Raw genomic sequence first — 19,802 nt, 5'->3', positions numbered from 1 at the left:
AACAAAGGACCTTCTGTGTCTCTGTTTACTTCCTCAGTGAACTTTGGGTATCTGGAATATGAATTAATTCCTGTGGCCCCTTAATGATTTCCAATGCTTACCTTCCCCTGGATTCTTTTTTGTTTACAGTTTCATTATACTCAAACACCAATATAGTGTTTGACGCTATAGTAAGTGTGCAATAAAATGGTAGCTCTTATTATTTCAGAACATACCATGCTCCCAGAAAGTGAACAAAAGAAACAACCCAATGTCAGGTGGGAGAAATTGAAGGGCAGCTATACATGCACATAGATACACACGAAAAAATAGGACAAGATTAAGTTAAATGCTAAAGTAAAAGTACTAGAAATTGAACAGTCTGCTCTAAGTTTATCCAAGTGCATACAGCAGTGTGTATGGCTTGAGTCTGGATGAAGAACTTTGTCCAATTAATTCCCTGCCATAGGTAGTTTTTCCTGATGTTTCTGAAATAGAAACTGTCTTTTTAAGACTGACAAAGAAAATACATCAATTTATTTGGGGGAAAATTTTCTTTCAGTTCAGTTCAGTTCAGTCACTCAGTCATGTCCGACTCTTTGCGACCCCATGAATCGCAGCACACCAGGCCTCCTTGTCCATCACCAACTCCTGGAGTTCACTCAACTCACACCCATCAAGTCGGTGATGCCATCCAGCCATCTCATCCTCTGTCGTCCCCTTCTCCTCCTGCCCCCAATCCTTCCCAGCATCAGAGTATTTTCCGGTGAGTCAGCTCTTCGCATGAGGTGGCCAAAGTACTAGAGTTTCAGCTTTAGCATCATTCCTTCCAAAGAACAAAGAACACCAGAAATCTTTGTGTGATTGGCTTTTTGTCTACAAAGCCACCACGTGGGTCCATTCTCAGCATAAAGGGTGCTTAGTATGGGGCTGTCCTTCCCCACTAGTTAAGCAATGGACAAAGTTATCCTCTGAAGTCAGTGAGCATGGGAGCAGTGGCACTAACAAATACGTCTCTCTGCTGTGCCGGGCACCACAGGCTGCATCGTGTTAGGCTTCATCAGCTACCTAATGCGATGTAACTCGGGAGATGAGATAAATCAAACAGATGACACTGTATTAGATTTGAAAGATGAGAGCTCTTCCAAAGCAATTGCAGAGTGTATATTTCAGTGCTGTTGACGTCAGGAGGCTATTGAAGTCAAAATCTTTGCAACAAAACAAACCAGTCTTTCAAGAGTTAGGTAGCAAGTAAGCAGAGTCATGCTTATTTCTTCCGGAGAAAATTACCTAGGAAGAAATGGAATTCTCCTTTGTAGATTTGTTTTACACAGCTTTGGGATTGAATCTCATTTTTTAGTATATCACCAGCTTAGGTATGTGCTTTCAAATGTATCTTCTGTGCAAATGTGTATTAATTTAAATGCCTCTTCCGTGCAAATGTGTATTACACAAGCAAGATGGATTTTCCACTTACAGAATATATTTTGTGCATGCATGCTCAGTCATGTCTGACTCTGCGACTGCATGGACTGCAGCCTCCCAGGCTCCTCTGTCCACAGGATTCTCCAGGCAAAAATACTGGAGTGGGTTGCCATGCCCTCCTCCAGGGGATCTTCCTGACCCAGGGCTTGAACCTGCATCTTCTGTTTTGGCAGGAGAATTCTTTACCACTGAGCCACCTGGGATAGATCCAAAGGATATTTTCACATATTGCTAAATCATTCCGAGTGCAAGTGCCTAAAACTAACTGAATTGAATTTTTAATCATATTTTTGACTATATCAGTAAAATGGCTATTTACTAATTGTTACTTATATTTAGAAATTTAATTTTTTAAAATAAAGTGATAGTTCTTCCCATCCCTTCTCCAGTTTTATTGAGATATAAGTGACATATAGCAGTGTATAACTTTAAGGTATACAGCATAATGATTTGTCTTACATGCCTCATGAAATGATTATCACACTAAGTTTAGAATATCCATCATCTCATATTAATACAAAATAAAAAAGAGAAAAGCATTTTTTCCTTGTGATGAGAACTCTTAGGGTTTTAGTCTCTTTTATATGTAACATAAAAGCTGGATTTAGAAAAGGCAAAGGAACAAGAGATCAGTCAATTTGCCAACATCCATTGGATCATCAAAAAAGCAAGAGAGTTCCAGAAAAAGATCTACTTCTGCTTTATTGATTACATCGAAGTCTTTGACTGTGTGGTTCACAACAAACTGGAAAATTTTTAAAGAGCTGGGAATACCAGATCCCCTTACCTGCCTTCTGAGAAATCTGTATGCAGGTCAAGAAACAACACTTAGAACTGCACATGGAACAACAAACTGGTTCTAAATTGGGAAAGGAGTATGTCAAGGCTGTATATTGTCACCCTGCTTGTTTAATTTATATGCAGAGTACATCATGTGAAATGTCAGGCTGGATGAAGCACAAGCTAGAATCAAGATTGCCAGGAGAAATATCAATAACCTCAGATATGCAGATGACACCACCCTTATGGCGGAAAGCGAAGGAGAACTAAAGAGCCTCTTGATGAAAGTGAAAGAGGAGAGTGAAAACGATGGCTTAAAACTCAGCCTTCAGAAAACTAAGCTCATGGCATCTGTTCCCATCACTTCATGGCAAATAGATGGGGAAACAATGGAAACAGTGAAAGACTTTATTTTGGGGGGCTCCAAAATCACTTCATATAGTGACTGCAGCCACGAAATTAAAAGACACTTGGTCCTTGGAAGAAAAGCTATGACGAACCTAGACAGCATATTAAAAAACAGAGACATTACTTTGCCAACAAAGGTCCGTCTACTCAAAGCTATGGTTTTTCCAGTGGTCATGTATGGATGTGAGAGTTGGACTCTAAAGAAAGCTAAGCGCCGAAGAATTGATGCTTTTGAACTGTGGTGTTGGAGAAGACTCTTTGAGAGTCCCATGAACTGCAAGGAGATCCAACCAGTCCGTCCTAAAGGAAATCAGTCATGAATATTCATTGGAAGGACTGATGCTGAAGTTGAAACTCCAATACTTTGGCCACCTGATGTGAAGGACTTACTCATTTGTAAAGACCCTGATCCTGGCAGGAGGAGAAGGGAATGACAAAGTATGAGATGGTTGGATGGCATCACCAACTCGATGGACATATGTTTGAGGAAGCTTTGGGAGTTAGTGAGGCACAGGGAAGCCTGGTGTGCTGCAGTTCATGGGGTTGCAAAGAGTCAGACATAACTGAGTGACTGAAATGAACTGAACTGAACTGATATGTAACATACACCAGTGTTAATTATATTTATTATGTTGTACATTATGTCCCTAGTAGTTATTTATCTTGTAATTGGAAGTTTGTACCTTTAGACCACCTCCATCCAATTTCCTCTCCCTCTACCCTTCCACTTCTGGTAACCACAAATCTGTTCTCTTTTTCTATGAATTTATTTGTTTTTGAAGTATAATTGACCTACATAGAACACTTTGATAGTTCCTGGTGCACAATGTAGTGATTTTATATTTCTGTACATTACAAAATGATCACCACAGTAACTCTAGTTACATCTGACACCATACAAAGATGCTACATTATTATTGACTATCTTCCCCGCACTGTGCATTTCATCCCTGTGACTCATGCATTTGATAAATGGAAGTTTGTACCTCTTAATCTCCCTCATCTGTTTTCTCTCATCCTACCACCTCCTTCCCTCCTGGCAACCACCTGTTTGTTCTCTGTGTCTATGACTCTGCTTATATTTTTGTTATGCTTCCTCATTTGTCTTGTTTTTTTTAGATGCATATAAGTGAAGTCATACAGTATTTGTCTTTCTCTGATTTATTTCAGTAAGCGTAACGTTCTTGCAAATGGCCATATTTTATTCTTTTTTATGACTGAGTGGTATTCCATTTTATTTATATATACCACATCTCCTTTATCCATTCATCTATAAATGGGCACTTAGGTTGCTTCCGTACCAAGACTAGTGTAAATAATATTTATATAGTATTTCTTCCTTTTAAAAAATTTTTGTTTATTCATTTATTTTGGGTGTGCCAGGTCTTTGTTGCTGCACAGACTTTTCTCTAGTTGTGGCGAGTGGAGGCTGTACTCTAGTTGTCTTGTGTGGGCTTCTCATTGCGGTGGCTTCTCTTGTTGTGGAGCATGGGCTCTGGATGGGTGGGCTTCAGTAGATGCAGTCCCTGGCTGTGGAGCACAGGCTCAGTAGGTGTGGCGCCTCGGGCTTAGTTGTGCTGCGGCATGTGGGATCCTCGTGGATCACAAATAGAACCCGTGTTTCCTGCATTGGCAGACCAGTTCTTTACGACTGAGCCACCAGGAAGCTCCTCTTCCTTTTTATTAATAATATTCTAAAACTTTGCATTTTCTATCTATTATAAAGAATATCATATTCTTTTTATCATATTATATTTATTTATTATTTATCATATTATAAAGAATATCATTTAGTTTAGGAATTGGAAGATGGTAAAAAATTGTTGAATCGATTCCCCTTTCTTTTGTAGCCTACAGTGTGTGAACGAGAGCTGTGTGTATTTGCTTTTCAAACCCTGGGAGTAATGAATGAAGCTGCTGATGAAATAGCAACTGGAGCTCAGGTACTAACACATGATACTAATGATTTTATATTTTGATTTGAAAACATTATTTATTCTGCCCTTCTTTGGGGGCAAATTTTTGATAGTTTCTTGATGCATTGAAAAAGCAAACCGGCATTTGATATTTTTAGATAGACACTGCAGCTTGCCAACTTTATCTAATGTATTTTGTCTTTTTACAGTTGGCAAGAGGAGAAGTTAAACCAACTTTAATTGTTTGAAAAATAATTGCATTTCTTTTATATGTGGTGAAACTGAGCTACCGAAGCCCTTGCACTTGCATTATGTAAAATTTATTTGTAAAGTTACAGTGCCATAAAATGGAAGCCAATTTATTTTTAAAACTTAGGTGAAAAGGTAATGGGCAGAACATGTAATAAAAAGAGAGCATTCAGTTTTACAATAGCAGTGTTTATGACATAGGAAGAAAAATATAAAAACAAAGAAAAAACTTGGAAGTAGAGCAACATCCCATGTTTCTGGAAAGGAAAAAAAACAATTGTAAAGATGCCAAAATGTATTATATCATGTAATTCATTAAAATTTAAATTAGTATTTGTTCATTTATTGAATATGACTGAAATACTAATGGATGAGAAAAATTCCAAAAATCAAAAAATAGTGAATGTTAATTAAGGGAGGCTAGACCAACCAAACACAAAACCATATTATGTAATCCTGTAGTATTTTAACAAAACACAGTACTGGCAAGGAAAGTACTAACTAGAAAGTCTGGTAATCCCATAATTGTTCAAGTTTTAAATACATTTTTTATATATTAAAGGAGGTATCACATCATGTCATAAAATAAAAATGGTTTAGTGTGATGGAAGCAACTGACTTGCAGCAATGGGGGGAAGAAACACTTTTAGGTCTTTATACTTGTGTGCAAAATCAAATTCCAAAAGACTTAGACTTTAAAAGTTCAAGTATTACAAGTGTTTAAAAGTATTATATCTCAACTGGAGAAGAGTCAAATTAAGCATATACCACTTATGTAGGGCATCCGGTTCATGCATTTATGCACATATAAGAAATCATAAAGAAAAAAAACAAGAGATCTGAGTCCGTACATATTTTACATCTTTTACTTGAAAAATATAGTGAGCACTAAGAGCTAATTATGAAAAAGTGTATTTCCTACTAACTTAATTACATGGAAGCTCATAAAAATTGAGAGGAAAAACATGAATATCATTACAAATTAATACAGGAAAAGAATGCACAATTCACAAATATGAACCTGTAGTTAGTAAAGAAACATGAGAAAATATTTACCTTCACTAAAAATCAAAGGAAACTAAATGTAAGAGAATTTTTTAAAATTCACAAAGATGGGTGGGAAGAATGATCATACAAGAGACATATGGTCATCATTTCAGTAAATATCAAATGCCTGCTGTGTAACAGGTGGTACACTAGACTAAGATAAAGCAGTTAACACAGACAGCCCAGGCCTCATGGACTTACACTCCCTTAACCTAATTATTTCACTGATGAGCTAAAATGAGATGCAAACACTTGATGAAATTTTAAGGGTAGTATTTGTGATGTAATGAGCTACAAATGAAAATGATGCAAACAGTAGAACATTGACCAGTTGTGATATGGAAAAAATGATTCCATGACTAAAATAAACTTTAAAAATCCAGCTTAATATTACCTTTGCATCCAGTGTGTGCAAATTTGCATACTGAAAGTTCTAAGAATCTCTAAAACTGAAGAAAATGACTAGCCTTTACTTAGAGGATTTCTCAAATGTATCTGACTGTGGTGAGTCTTTTCTTTTTTTAATGTAAAAGGTTTTCTCATCCCTTGGAAACTACTAATATTGTACAAAAAAGAAAAGATACTTTAATTTATGCTATGTATAGCTATATAAAAATAAACTTTACACAGGTGTATATGAATATGCATACACAAATACATGTATTTTCACATGGGTATATATGTATGTGTGTATGTATATGTATATATGTATAATTATTTGAGTAGTATGGTTAACATTTAAGCATTTTACTGGATGTAAATTGTCTTTCATACAGTTTAAGCAGAGAAGAAAGTAAAGCCTAGAAATAAGGCACAATTGATTAGAAGGAAAATTAACCTCTTAACAGTAGGCTAAGTTGATAGAATAATAGGTGCTTTTTTCCCCTCTAATTATAGATACATGTCTAAAAATAATGGATCTTAAAGTGAAATTATGTTTGGATTATGTGACAATAGTAACAAAACACAAGTTTTCACTTAGATCAATTTAATGATTTAGCTCTAAAGATCAATATCCAAAAAAAAAATTTAGAGAATTTAGTGATTCTACTTGAATGCCAATGCAGAATATTCTTTTAACCTCTTTAAAGATATACCCCAGAATTCTGGCTGTAATCTTAGAGATTACATGTAAATGGATTCTTTTTCTAAATAGCACTGTATCTCTGTGGTCTTGTTTCATCAGCTGACTCTTGAATTTTTCATGGGGCTCTGAGGAGCTCTGGAGGTTGCATGAACATTCTTTAGAGGGATCTGTAGGAGACTGGTCTGGGATGAGAGTGTGTCAACAGCTGGGATTCCAGGCCTCCAAATACTGCTTTAACTAGAAGGCAGCTCCATTTTATTTTATTTCTTTTATGTACTGAGGCTCTTACATACAATTTTCTTAAAAAACAAAAAAGGAATTGCTATTGAAATGCTTGAAAGCCAGTGGTCTCTAATTTTAAATTCACCTCTTCTCCAAAAAAAACACATCATTTTATTCCATGGAAAAGTTATCATATGCAAACAGAATACAAATTCAAAAACTGTAGTATAAACCTTTCTTTGTGTCAAAATTCCAAATCTGACTACTGTAATAAATAAACTATTAATATGGTATACTTTTATTTCTAACTCACACAACTGTCTGGTTAGAATATTTGTTGGGTAGCTCTGATCATTGAAGGAAATGGATTCGGTCCACCATGTGGGTCTGCTGTTTTCAACATGTGGTATATAGTAGAAGGGAAGAGAGGAAAGGAGCACTGTCTGTCCATCAGCTCAGCCCCTTTCTGCTTATTGTCCATGGGTTAAGATCAGTCATATGGTCTGATGTAGACAAAAAGGGTAGAAATATTGCTTGCAGAGCAGTTGCTTCCAAGCAGTAGCCCTGTTATACCTTGGAAGCAGTGTATGAAACTTTGGTGGACAGCACGAAATTTTGCCAGAGTAGTTGTACTGTTACTTTGAAGTTAGTTTAGGAAGTATATTGACAAAAATATTCTATTAGTTAAATTCTCTACCCCTACACCTATTATTTTCATAATAATTTACTTTTAAATTGTTGGCAAAACAATGTAGTTATTTGGGTAGTTTTGATTGGAAGCTTTTGGCTCAAGGTATTTAATTAAAATTTTTGATTGAAAGGGGAACATTTATCAGGTTATTATTGTATCCATGTTTTGCCTTTTTTATTGTTGTAAAAAAGACATAACATAAAATTTACCACACTAATCATTTTTAAATGCACAGTTTAGTAGTGTTAAATATATTTACATTGTTATGAAACAGATTTCTGTAACATTTTCATCTTGCAGAACTGAAACTCTTATTTGTTCAGACACTCCCATTTTCCCCTACCCCCATCCCTGGTAGCCACACTTCTTTCTGTTTCTGTGAATCTGATTACCTTAGATGCTTCATGATTATAGTCAGTAGTATCTGACTTTCTGTGACTGTCTTATTCGCTTAGCATAATGTCCTCAAGGTTCATCCATTTTATAAGAGGTGACTGACTTTTCCTTCTTTAGGCTTAATAATATTCCATTACATGTGTCTGTAGCATTTTGTTTATCCATTCATCCATCAATGGATATTTTGGTTGCTTTCATCTCTTGTCTATTGTGTATAATACTGCTGTAAAGATGTTTTCATTTTCATTCTTTTGGATGTGTACCCAGAAGTGAGATAGTCACTTCCAGCAGGACCCTTACGGAATTTCCATTTTTAACTTTTTGGAGGAATCTCCAGACTGTTTTCTGTAGTGGTTGCACCATTTTACAATCCCATCAACCCTGCACAAAGGGACCGATTTCTCCATATGCTCACCAGCACTTTGTATTTTCTGTTTTTTTGATAATAGTCATCCTGATGGTTGTGAGGTGGTATCTCATTGTGGTTTTGATTTACATTCCTCTGATGACTCAATGGACATGAGTCTGAGTGAACTCCAGGAGTTGGTGATGGACAGGGAGGCCTGGCGTGCTGCGATTCATGGGGTCGCAAAAAGTCGGACACGACTGAGCAACTGAACTGACTGACTGACTGACTGACTGATGACTAGTGATGTTGAGTATGTTTCATACGCTTTTTGGCCATGTGTATATCTTCTTAAAAGAAATGTCTATTTGGTTCTTTTGCCCATTTTAAAATCAAGGTATATAATCCTTTGTTGGTGAGTTATAGGAGTCCTTTATGTACTTTGGATATTAACCACTTATCAGATAAATTATTTGCAAATTTTTCTCCCATCCCATATTGCTTTTTTCACTCTCTCGATTTTATCCTTTGATGATAAAAGTTAAGTTTGGTATAGTTGTACTGCCAATTTTTGTTTTTGTTGCCCACGTCTTTGGTTTTATATCTACAAAATCATTGTCAGATCCAATGTCATGAAGCTTCTCCCCTGTCATAAAGTTTTCTTATAGAAATTTTAGTTTAAGGTTTTATGTTTAGATTTTTATTCTACTTCAGTTAATTTTTGTGTGTGGTGTAAAATAAAGGCCCAGCTTCATTCTCCTGCATGTGTATATGCAGCTTTTTCATTATCATTTGTAGAAAAGACTTTCTTCTCCCCATTGAGTGGTCTTGCTTGGTACCTTTGTCAAAGATTATTTGACCACATACATAAAAGGCATGTATTTTTACAAAGTTTCAAATGCATACTATGCCATATAATTTTTTAAGATATTTATAAAATTGTACTAATTCTTGACTCCAAAAATTTCAAAAAAGGCTCTTTTATCTTACTGATGAGTCTTTCTTAGGAATTCTTGCTTGGGTTTTACTTTACTAACAGGCCAGATCATGCTGAAAACAGTTTGTATCTGGGTTAAGGTGCATCTTTCTGGGGTAGAAGGGGTGTGGGTATGGGAGAGGAAAACAAAAAGGAGGGTTTTATTGTATCTTTATTATTTGTTAAAATTGATTAATTGATTAATTTTAATTGGAGGCTAATTACTTTACAGTATTGTGGTGGTTTTTGCCATACACTGACATGACTCAGCCACGGGTGTACATGTGTCCTCCGTCCTGAACCCTCCTCTCAACTCCCTCCCCATCCCATCCCTCAGGGTTGTCCCAGTGCACTGGCTTGGCACCGGCTTTGAGTGTCCTGTTTCATGCATCAAACTTGGACTCATGTATTATATCTTTATTATTATACCTGTTGCTTAGAATCCAGTTTGTGTGCTCATACACAGATAAATGGAATAATGTGGCAGAGACATATTAGCTGTTTTAGTTGTACCATTTTCTGAGTAAGTCCTAGGGGTATCTATGTCTGTGTACTTTGAGGGGTGTTATGTATAGATCCTGTGCTCTATGGCTTGAGTGCTGCTGATTGTTTTCAGTCACTGGAAATGCTAGATGCTGTAATTGGGTGGATGTGTTGTGTGAGTATACACACGTCAGAGTGAGCCTTACTGTCATCAGGTCACAGTGCCTCCTCATCAACCACATTTTAAGAATCAAAAATTGTCCTACTCTTACTGTGCATTGTTTAAATGCCTGTTTCAAAACTTTCTGGTGCTATCTTTCCTTATAAAGATTAAGTCAGCTGCTTCCTTATGAGGTCTCTTGTCATCACACTGTAGATACATGTGTTCTGATGAGCTCTCTCTACTTAGTATTGGTTTTCTTGATTGGGTTGCTAGAGCATATTGTTTGGGGAACTAGGGAAGGGAGCCATGCTCTTAACTGCTACATAGTACTGCCTCTTAGAAAATTGTGCAGAAGAATCATAGAAGAACATAGGAATAAAATCATCTTATTTAACAAGCCATCGGTCTTTAATGGCCTTTGTCAGAGGAGAGTAGGAAGAAGTGAGATGATGTCAGGATATTTATTTTTCTTGGAGTAGGTCGGACTCGTTCTCCGTAGTTTCCTTCACCCAGAATGGTTTCTTCCTAGACAGTCACACGTCTTCCTCTCTCACTTCATGTCTCTGTAGAAACATTACCACATTTCCTGGCCACTCTGAAACAGTCCCCTCTACTGCCTTGGTCTCGAAAGCCTGCTTTATTTTTTATAGCGTCTAACACTGCCAGGAACTGCCTTTAAGCATATATTTGTTTAACTGTTTTATTCAACACACTTTCTCCTTGAAATGTGAATTCCACACGAGCACGGGCCTGTCTTGTGCACTGTCTTGCCATGGAGCCTGCAGTTCTGTTAACACGTAGTATGTATTCATGACAAAGACATATTAGAGACAGAGATAGTAAAATGTGAGGAGTTGGAAGCAACGCGTATTAATTACTTTAAATTAATAGTCAAGCTTGGTCAAACTTAGTCTAAAGCCACAAATTAAAGACTTCAGAGATTAATAGCTATCTTGAGTCTTTCCAATTAATTACCATGAGAGGGAGAAACAATGGCAAAACTCTTGATAAAACCTGAAGGATAGTAACTATCTTATGTATGTATTTCAAGGTGGTAGATCTACTAGTATCCATGTGTAGGTCTGCACTGGAATCTCCTAGAAAAGTTGTCATTTTCGAGCCATATCCTTCTGTGGTAGATCCTAACGATCCTCAGATGCTGGCCTTCAACCCCAGGGTAAGTAATCACCCCTGCGCAGCACCTGTTTCCTGTAACAATAATGGAGACTTCAGTCTCACTAGCTTTCTTATTTCTTAGCTGAATTACCATCTCATCAAATCCACGACCTGTCGTGAACTCTATATCTGTTTAGCAAATATGATTCTTTTCTACAAATTTGATTTACTTCCATCTTGTCTTTCATGTACCCTGTTACTTCTCTCCTTTTCTCCTTTAAAATCACTTTCCTAACTTTACTGTCATGAAACTAGACCCATTTAAGATCAGACTCACATGCTGATCTTTACTCATTCCAACTGCACAGAAGGTAGGTAAATAGCTATAATCAATTGGTTTATAATGGTCAATATGACTTTTAATTTCATCACATTTTTTTTTGAGATTATAACATATGTAGTCTCATTTTAAGAATCATGAGTAAGGGGACAAATTTTCCCTTTTCTTTCGTGTTTTTATTTCACCCTCTCTTGCCCCCCCTTCCTCCCCAGTTATCTGAAGGTTACTAAAAGTTTAATTACTATTGTGGATCAGCTGTCATTTCTTGAGACACCAATTTCGTAAATATTCATGGAGGTTAGGCAGAATTCTTCTGAAATAACACAATTTTCAAGTTGCATGAGAGACAAAATTGCTTCAGTTTCTATTATTACTCATCTTGAAATCATTTTATGGAAACAATGACTGTATAAAATTTCCTAGGAAAAACTTTCCTTCTTTCATAAATGGTAATAGCACACATATTTACAATATTCTTAAAAATGAATTATCTATTGAGCATATGGTGTCATTTACACATTTACTAGTCATACTCTTTTGGTAACAACTTTCTAATCAAAAGAAAATAAAAGCAAGATGAAACTATAAGATTTAAAGTGGATTTTCGTGTTTCAGAAGGATTCTGTGCTTACTTTATTCACCATGGCTCAACTTTTTAGTAGTGAAAACAAAAATCAGGAGCCTAATAGCTTTTTTGTACTTAGAGTTTTTCCCCTGTAAGCTGAACATGGTTTTATGTACTGACACTTACACTGAAACTGGCATTGTTTTCTTTTTCCTTCCCTCTGACTCAGTTATACATGCTATGTCCTTGAGCCATCTATTAAAGTCTTCCCTTTTATGTACACCACACACTCATTGCTTTCAAATTGACCCTGATGGAAAATGCAGGTACAGAAATAATATGTTTGTCTAGTGATGTGCAGACTTGCAAAGGCTTGTAGTGAATACTGTTTTTCCCCCTTCGAACAGAAGAAGAACTATGATCGAGTAATGAAAGCATTGGATAGCATAACTTCTATTAGAGAAATGACACAAGTAAGTATATCATCTTGTGGTCTTATATACAGTTCAGATTTGCTTGAGTGAAATGATATTTTTAAAATATCTGAGAGTACTGACCATGCAGTAAAATGAAGACTTTTCTATTGTGTGAGAGTATAATTAAAATCATAAAAAATTTAAAATTGTTTTGTACTAGGATGTTTTAATGAAATCACATCAGTGTTTTGGCATGCTACCACTGTCATTTTGGAGGGTAATTGCATAAATATAATCCTAACTCTCTGTTCTCAAACTCAGATGAGAATTTGTTGGAATATCTTAAGGCAAAAGTTAAATCTGGTACTATCTTCCTAGACAGTCAGTTTTAATTAATGGTAGTAATTTCAAAGCATCATTTTAATGTTAAAATAAAAACAAATATTCCGCCAAATATAAATTGCACATAAATATTTTAGAATATTTATACAAAATCTCAAAACAACTTTGAAAGACACCAGACTCCTTGAGAGCTTATATTTTTGACCATTAGGGAGGCTTTGGTGGAAGAGTTTGATGAGCAAGGATCTGGGTTTATTATGAAAGTCTAATATGTCACTGGGCTATAGTCCAACACTTGGAAAAGCACATCTTATTGAATTATTGAGGCCTTTCTGCTGCCAAAGACTTGGAGAAAGGTTTAGGGCTCATCATTATAAGTAGAAATTAATAACCTGTAATTGACAACAACACGCATAGTGGGTTCTGTTTGCATATGGTGCTTTCAAGGCTTGCATTGCCCTAGAGGCCCTTGCAGGTTTATAATAAGTGTTACTCTCAGTCATTGCCTTTCTCTGGGGAGGGAGTAGTGATTTCTCCAGTCTTGGGGTCCACAGAGCTTCTGTGCCACGCCCCCCTCCCCCTACCATCACATCTACTCCATTTGCAGACGTGCTGACAAAGTACATTTTTATATTCCCAAATTTGATTCTTAATTCTTGTGATACTTATTTATGAAGTCAAATATTCATTCATTCAACAAACAGTAGGTGTCATACAATGGTAAATAAGAGATATTTTAATTCACAAGTTATATTATTTGCTTAAAAGCCATCATTCTTTCTAGCTGTTTTTCTATGCCCTTTCTACATTATCTGAATTCCTTTTCAAACAAATATGTATTATTTGTATAAGGTAAAGAAAACAATCAAAGCATTTCCACTGAGGGGGAAGAAAGAACCTACTGCAGTACCTTACCCATGATTATACACTTTTAGTCACCAAAGACTTTGGTATAGAGTATTTGTACTGTACCATAGATCCAGATCATTCTTGGTTTTAAGAATAGCTGCAATCTCTGTCTCTGGGATCAGCTCTGTGCCAAGAATTGCCTCCTTTATTCTGGGTCATGTGTAAGCTATTTTAATTGGAGGCAATGGAGATGATTGAGTGTCAGCTTGGGAGGTTGGCGGCCCACCTGGTATAATTTCCTCATCAGTGACGTGGCTTGTGACCTTGGGCAAGTTGCTTTATTGCTTGATGCCTCAGTTTCTTCTCTGCTGAGATGGTAAAGAGTAATGCTGCATCCTCCTTCAGCATACACCTCATAAGGATGCTGTTAGGTTTTATTGCATCAGATGCTTTAAACCTCTCCAAATAAACATAACATTATATTGTCCTATTTTCTAGAATATACTGCCCTATAGATGAGACCTAAATTGCCACAAACAGACTGCCTTTCATTCTATGAAAAGGTTAATTGTCTGGGTGAATTCCATCAATACTTTTAAAAGAAGGAGTTGTCTTCTTATGTAAATCTTGTCCAGATTTTTCATGGAATGATCTATCCAGTGTCAGTACCCTCAGATATGAGCACGATTATAGCTATTACAAGTTTTGCTTTAATGTCAGTTAAAAGTTAAAAATGTCAAAGAGAGACCATACACTTGTAAAGGTGGCAAGACAGATTTAATCAAGTACTGCAGTAGAGGAGAGAGATTAGCAGTGTGAGCTGAGGTCACCTCTGAGTAAAACAAGGTGACCAAGGTTTCTAAGGTGAAAACAAAGAGGGAACAAAAAGGGGCTACAGAGAAGTGAAAATAAGAGACTTTGGGGAACTGGAAAATTTCACAGGAGGTAAGTAGAGAACTACTGAATGGTTAGCAGTGTGGGTTGGTACCTTTTGTGTTTTGGCAGCATTGGGTTTTCTTGAGCAAAGATTCAGCAGGAGTCCAGGGAGTTGGCCCAGTGCATGGAAGCCAGGTTAAAATTTGATTTAAGCCTCTTATCCAAATGTTCTGGCAAGTCTTTTGTGCAGTGTGGAAAGTCAGAGTTCATGTCATCTTGGGGAGAAGCAACTAGGGTAATGGTCGTTGTTATCATGTCACAACCACAAGTCTTCACATTTAACTGGAGTAGACATACCTGTTAACGGTGATTTTCCTTTTGCAAAAAAAAAATAAAATAATTTAAGAAAAATCAAGGAGCATAATGACTTTTTTTTTCCAGGCACCATATCTGGAAATCAAGAAGCAGATGGATAAACAAGACCCCCTTGCTCATCCCTTACTGCAATGGTATAAAATTTAGTTTTCCTCTTAATGAAAACAGCATCATTTTCTGTTGCCTGCTTTAAGGCAGGGGGGTGGAGACCTGCAATGCTACAGTTCCTCAATCCTATGAGGACTGGTGATTTTACAGTCCAAGAGTCCTTAATGACTTCCACTTTAATTAAAACTTGTACATCACAAGGGGAAGAAAATGCTGTCATATGCAATACACGGATATACTGTGTGGTTGACTCTATAGATTTAAAAAATTTGACTATATTACATGGTGAAGCCATTTTGGCTCATTTAATTTTCTAGTTAACTAAGTGATCAAACTGTTTTAAACACTTACTGAAAATCTTTCTTAAATGTATGTTTTGTATAATTTGCTCCCATAACAAAGAGAGTATAAATTTGATAAACTCTTCTTTTGATGACTACAGAGGATGTTCTGTTGCAGAGAAAGTCTGTTGAGGGCCACAGCATTAGCTCAGCATGGATACTAGAAGAAGAGTTAGACTAAGAATAGTTAAGAAGTGGGTTGAGCACCCATCTTGCTCTACAACACTTACTTCAAGTAATTTGCCCTCTGATTTCTCATCTGCAAAAAGAAAACAGTAGTATCTACTCACCGTATCTTTGAGGGTTTTAGGTACGTCTCTCTGAAATCACTGACAAGTAAAGGCTGTGGGATTCATCATGATTATCATGCAATAAGACAAATGTGAAGACTATACGAGATTGATCTGAATGAGTACTTATTCTATGCTAACACCAGGAAGTTTTTAAAAAAATATGTAAAGATCAGGAAAGGAGAAAGACTCTGGCTACTCATGATCATAATTAACTTTCACTTACACAGAACCTTACAAAACATATTAAATTTATTCTAGTAAAATCATGACAAAAATTAGGTTTTACAAGTCTTTCATCTTTGTACCTTTCATAATTTATTATTAAAAATCTGATGAGTAAAACAACACATAGTTGTTTCTTTTTTAACCTTTCAAATTCTCAAAGTCATTTTCAGAATGAAGACAAACATCTCAAACATCCAATCTTTCTTTTTAACCCTAAAGTCAGCTTGATTTTTCAGTTTTAATTATTTGTGATCATTTCCTTGAACTTGTTAGTCACTCTTCTTTCAAGCAGAGGGAAATTTACCAACATGTTTTACAATTTGTTTAGTTATGATTTTCTATGCTGACAAGTATAAAGCAATTAGTTCTTTCAAATACCTAAAGTTTTGATTTTTTCAACTTCATTGTCTTACATACAGTTAACATTTTGTATGTAAACCACAGTATGTGTCAGTGCAAAGATGCTCAAATATTTATAGAAAGGAAAAAAATCTCCATGAAAACTCATGCTTAGTTAGACATGGTAGAAAAGAGCAGAGAAAGCAGATTGTGCTTCAAGTTCTAATCTTAGATTGTGGTTATTAAAAGTTATATATCTTAAGTTTTAAAGAGCTACTTCTTTGTTTTCTCAGATTAAAATATTATCTTTTTTTTTATTACATCAGCTCTTTAAATTGTTTGAGGAAGTGAAGCAGAATGATGTAATTAGATAAAATGATTACTCAGTTCATGTCACAGCAAAAATAAGTTTTAATCACTTACCAACTGAAGAAAAAAACTTTAAATATATGTGGTGTATATTTGTGACTGATGGATTATTTCAATTAATTTCAGGGTTATTTCAAGTAATAGGTCACATATTGTGAAACTGCCAGTTAACAGGGTAAGTTGTTTCTTCACATATATATACAGAAATGGGAGGGCTACTTATTGGTTGTGATATGTTTAGGCAGCCTCTCCAGGAAATTGAAAGAAACTCAAGCTAAGCCTAATTCTTTGAAATGACATATGTGCTCCAGTTCCAGGTTTTTCCAAGAAACCAAATTCAATTTCAGGCTGCTGCCCTGAGCTTTTAAGTAACCGAGTCAATATGAAATCATTTAGTTATTCCACATGTGATAGAAAGAACATTATCTAGAGATTGCATATTTTTTATCATTGTCAGTTTAATGTTGGCACAGCTTCACTTTTCTATATCAGAGGAGATACTGACTCCAGATATCTTACTTATGGGCCTAATGTGCTTACAAAATTAAAAAAGAAAAAAAAAGCTCATGCAGTCTGATTTCAGTTCTGGTCGTTACCCAGGAGCAGTATCTAAAATCTCAGGTCTGTCATCTCTGAATCTCTCAACTGTGAGATTCCTGTATGTTAGATTCCTATATAAGTACATATAATCTTAGGTGGAACAGCAGCAGTTATAAATTTGTGTCAAGCTGTATATCAAGAAGCTAATTCAAGAGAGTCTGTTTTACTTTTTTTCTAAGAACAAAGGGGAAAACTATAATTTGAGTGTTGGCAATTTCTGATTTTACAAATATATGCAAATAAAGCATAATGATGATAATTTTTGCAATTCTAAAATCTTGAACTAACTTTTCTGCTTAGCAAACTCAGATATTTCCCCAGTCAAATAGTTTGTGGATACTTAGGGAATTCAATAATAAAAGTCTCAAAAAGAAATGTAATTAGGAAGGCAGATCTGCTTGAATGTGATTACATAGCATATTCCAAAGCTAAATATAAATGACTTTGGATGGTCTGTCTCCTGTTCCTTTTCCATTAGCCTAAAGAATTATCCTTCATATCAGCAATTCCATGTGATTTATCACTTATGCAGGGGTTTTGTTAAATGAATGATCCTGTTAATATAAATTATTATAGTTTGAAAATATATAATACGTTAAATTTGATATGTTTTACTGTGCCCTTATTTTCAATGGCAGCAACTGAAGTTCATGCACACACCCCATCAGTTCCTTCTTCTCAGCAGTCCACCAGCCAAAGAATCCAATTTTAGAGCTGCTAAAAAACTCTTCGGAAGCACCTTTGCATTTCAGTGAGTACAGCTTACTGTTGAGGGGTGTGAGTTCCCTGCCCAGTCTTCCATAAATGCGGGGGGAGGAAAGCATCCTCTTTTAGTAGTTGGTTGGTAGCATAGGACAGTCACTACATGATGCTTGACTAGGAAACTCAGGGCTATGAGAAGTCACCATGGCTTGTTATATTGAGACCCATTAAAACGTCGTTGACTTCTGATTTTGCTTTTCCTTCTCTTTCCCTGTGTTTTAGTGGCTCACACATTGAAAACTGGCACTCCATCCTGAGGAATGGTCTGGTTGTTGCTTCTAATACACGACTGCAGGTACATTTTCTGAATGGCTTGACGCGATCTCATAATTCTTTAGTATGGGAGTTCAGTAAGCAGTCCTGGTGTTATGTTTTCACTTGCAAAAGGATGAAGCACATGTGCTTTAAACAAATCACACTGACTTTCTAATGGACATTCATAATTTTCACAAAGTCAAGCAGAATTGATCTATATACAACATAGGGATGAAAAGAAAAAGAAAATTGAGTTTCCCTATGAGAAATAGTAAAATCACTTTAAACTTAATTAGAAAAAAAAAACCTGATGCTGGGAAAGATTGAGGACAGGAGGAAAAGGGGGAGACAGCAGATAAGATGGTTGGATAGCATCACCAACTGAATGGACATGAGTTTGAGCAAACTTTGGGAGATAGTGAAGGACAGGGAAGCCTGGCACACTGCAGGCCATTGGGTCGCAAAGAGTCAGACACAACTTAGCGACTAAATAACAATGACAAGAAAAAGATGATCCCCAAAAAGGTAAAACCTTACAAGAATTCTCTCTGCTAATCCAACACACATTTCTTGAACACTATCTCACTGTGAATACTTCAACAGAAGGAAAGGTGGGGCTAAGAATAAACAAAGTGGAGGAGTGGAGATTGGACACCAAAGAGCCATAGACTATCTGCCTTTCAAGCCCCAGGGCAGCACATGAGCAGGATATAGTGGTGTGGTCCTCATCTTTATGCCCTTCATCTCCAGCATTCCACCCCACTCATTTTTATCTGATGATGTAAGGAGGTCAGGAAATGAGATCCTCAACCCAGTTACCAGTATAAAATTACAAACTCTGATGACAGTTGGGATGATACAATTAAATATAAATGTCCATAAGTACAAATTGATTGAATTAATATTTGGTTCACAATAAAAGGGTATGAGGGCCCTAGAACATGGAAGTAATATTAGAGAATTCTAATTGTTCTGGGTAGTACACTAGTCAGAGTTTCAGTTAATAAAGCACTCTGTAACTTGAAAAATTTGAAGGAGGAGAAGAATGGGGTGACAGTGTTGTATAATGAAAATCTGAATAGGATATTTTATTGATACTCAAATAGATGAGTCCTAATCAACCTTCTGTCACATATGTTTCAGCCTGTTTTCAGTGTTTTAGAGCCATTAACATACTACTCCAGTACATTATACTAAGTGACTCTCTGTCATCGATAGGATGGAAAATCTTCTCTAAGGATTTTTTTCCTTGGCTGTCATTTTCCATATATCAATGCATTCTTAATTTTAAGGACAAAGATATTAGTACTCTTCTTAAATTCCAAATAGACCTTGGAATAAAGGCTTTAACATTTTCTAAGAGCTAAGTCTTCCAGCATGAGACAATGGTCCTCTCTTGCGAA

General features: G+C 36.1%; 1 protein-coding gene across 3 annotated transcripts in view; it reads left to right on the top strand.

Annotated features, from left to right (window-relative positions):
- The window catches only part of PARP8 (poly(ADP-ribose) polymerase family member 8), a 196,176-nt gene that overhangs the window by 152,600 nt on the left and 23,774 nt on the right, over window positions 1–19,802 (top strand). For all 3 annotated transcript variants that reach the window (XM_025270536.2, XM_025270537.2, XM_025270535.2), the window contains exons 16-22: window positions 4,503–4,595; window positions 11,280–11,405; window positions 12,657–12,722; window positions 15,174–15,241; window positions 16,909–16,957; window positions 18,021–18,133; window positions 18,367–18,439. In XM_025270536.2, coding sequence (XP_025126321.1) covers window positions 4,503–4,595; window positions 11,280–11,405; window positions 12,657–12,722; window positions 15,174–15,241; window positions 16,909–16,957; window positions 18,021–18,133; window positions 18,367–18,439 — 588 coding nt within the window. The remainder of the gene's footprint in view (window positions 1–4,502; window positions 4,596–11,279; window positions 11,406–12,656; window positions 12,723–15,173; window positions 15,242–16,908; window positions 16,958–18,020; window positions 18,134–18,366; window positions 18,440–19,802) is intronic.

Source organism: Bubalus bubalis, chromosome 19, assembly GCF_019923935.1.
Source record: "Bubalus bubalis isolate 160015118507 breed Murrah chromosome 19, NDDB_SH_1, whole genome shotgun sequence".
NCBI classification, from domain to species: domain Eukaryota; kingdom Metazoa; phylum Chordata; class Mammalia; order Artiodactyla; family Bovidae; genus Bubalus; species Bubalus bubalis.
The sequence above is the reverse complement of the archived record's forward strand: the minus strand, read 5'-3'. Positions and strand labels throughout refer to the sequence as shown.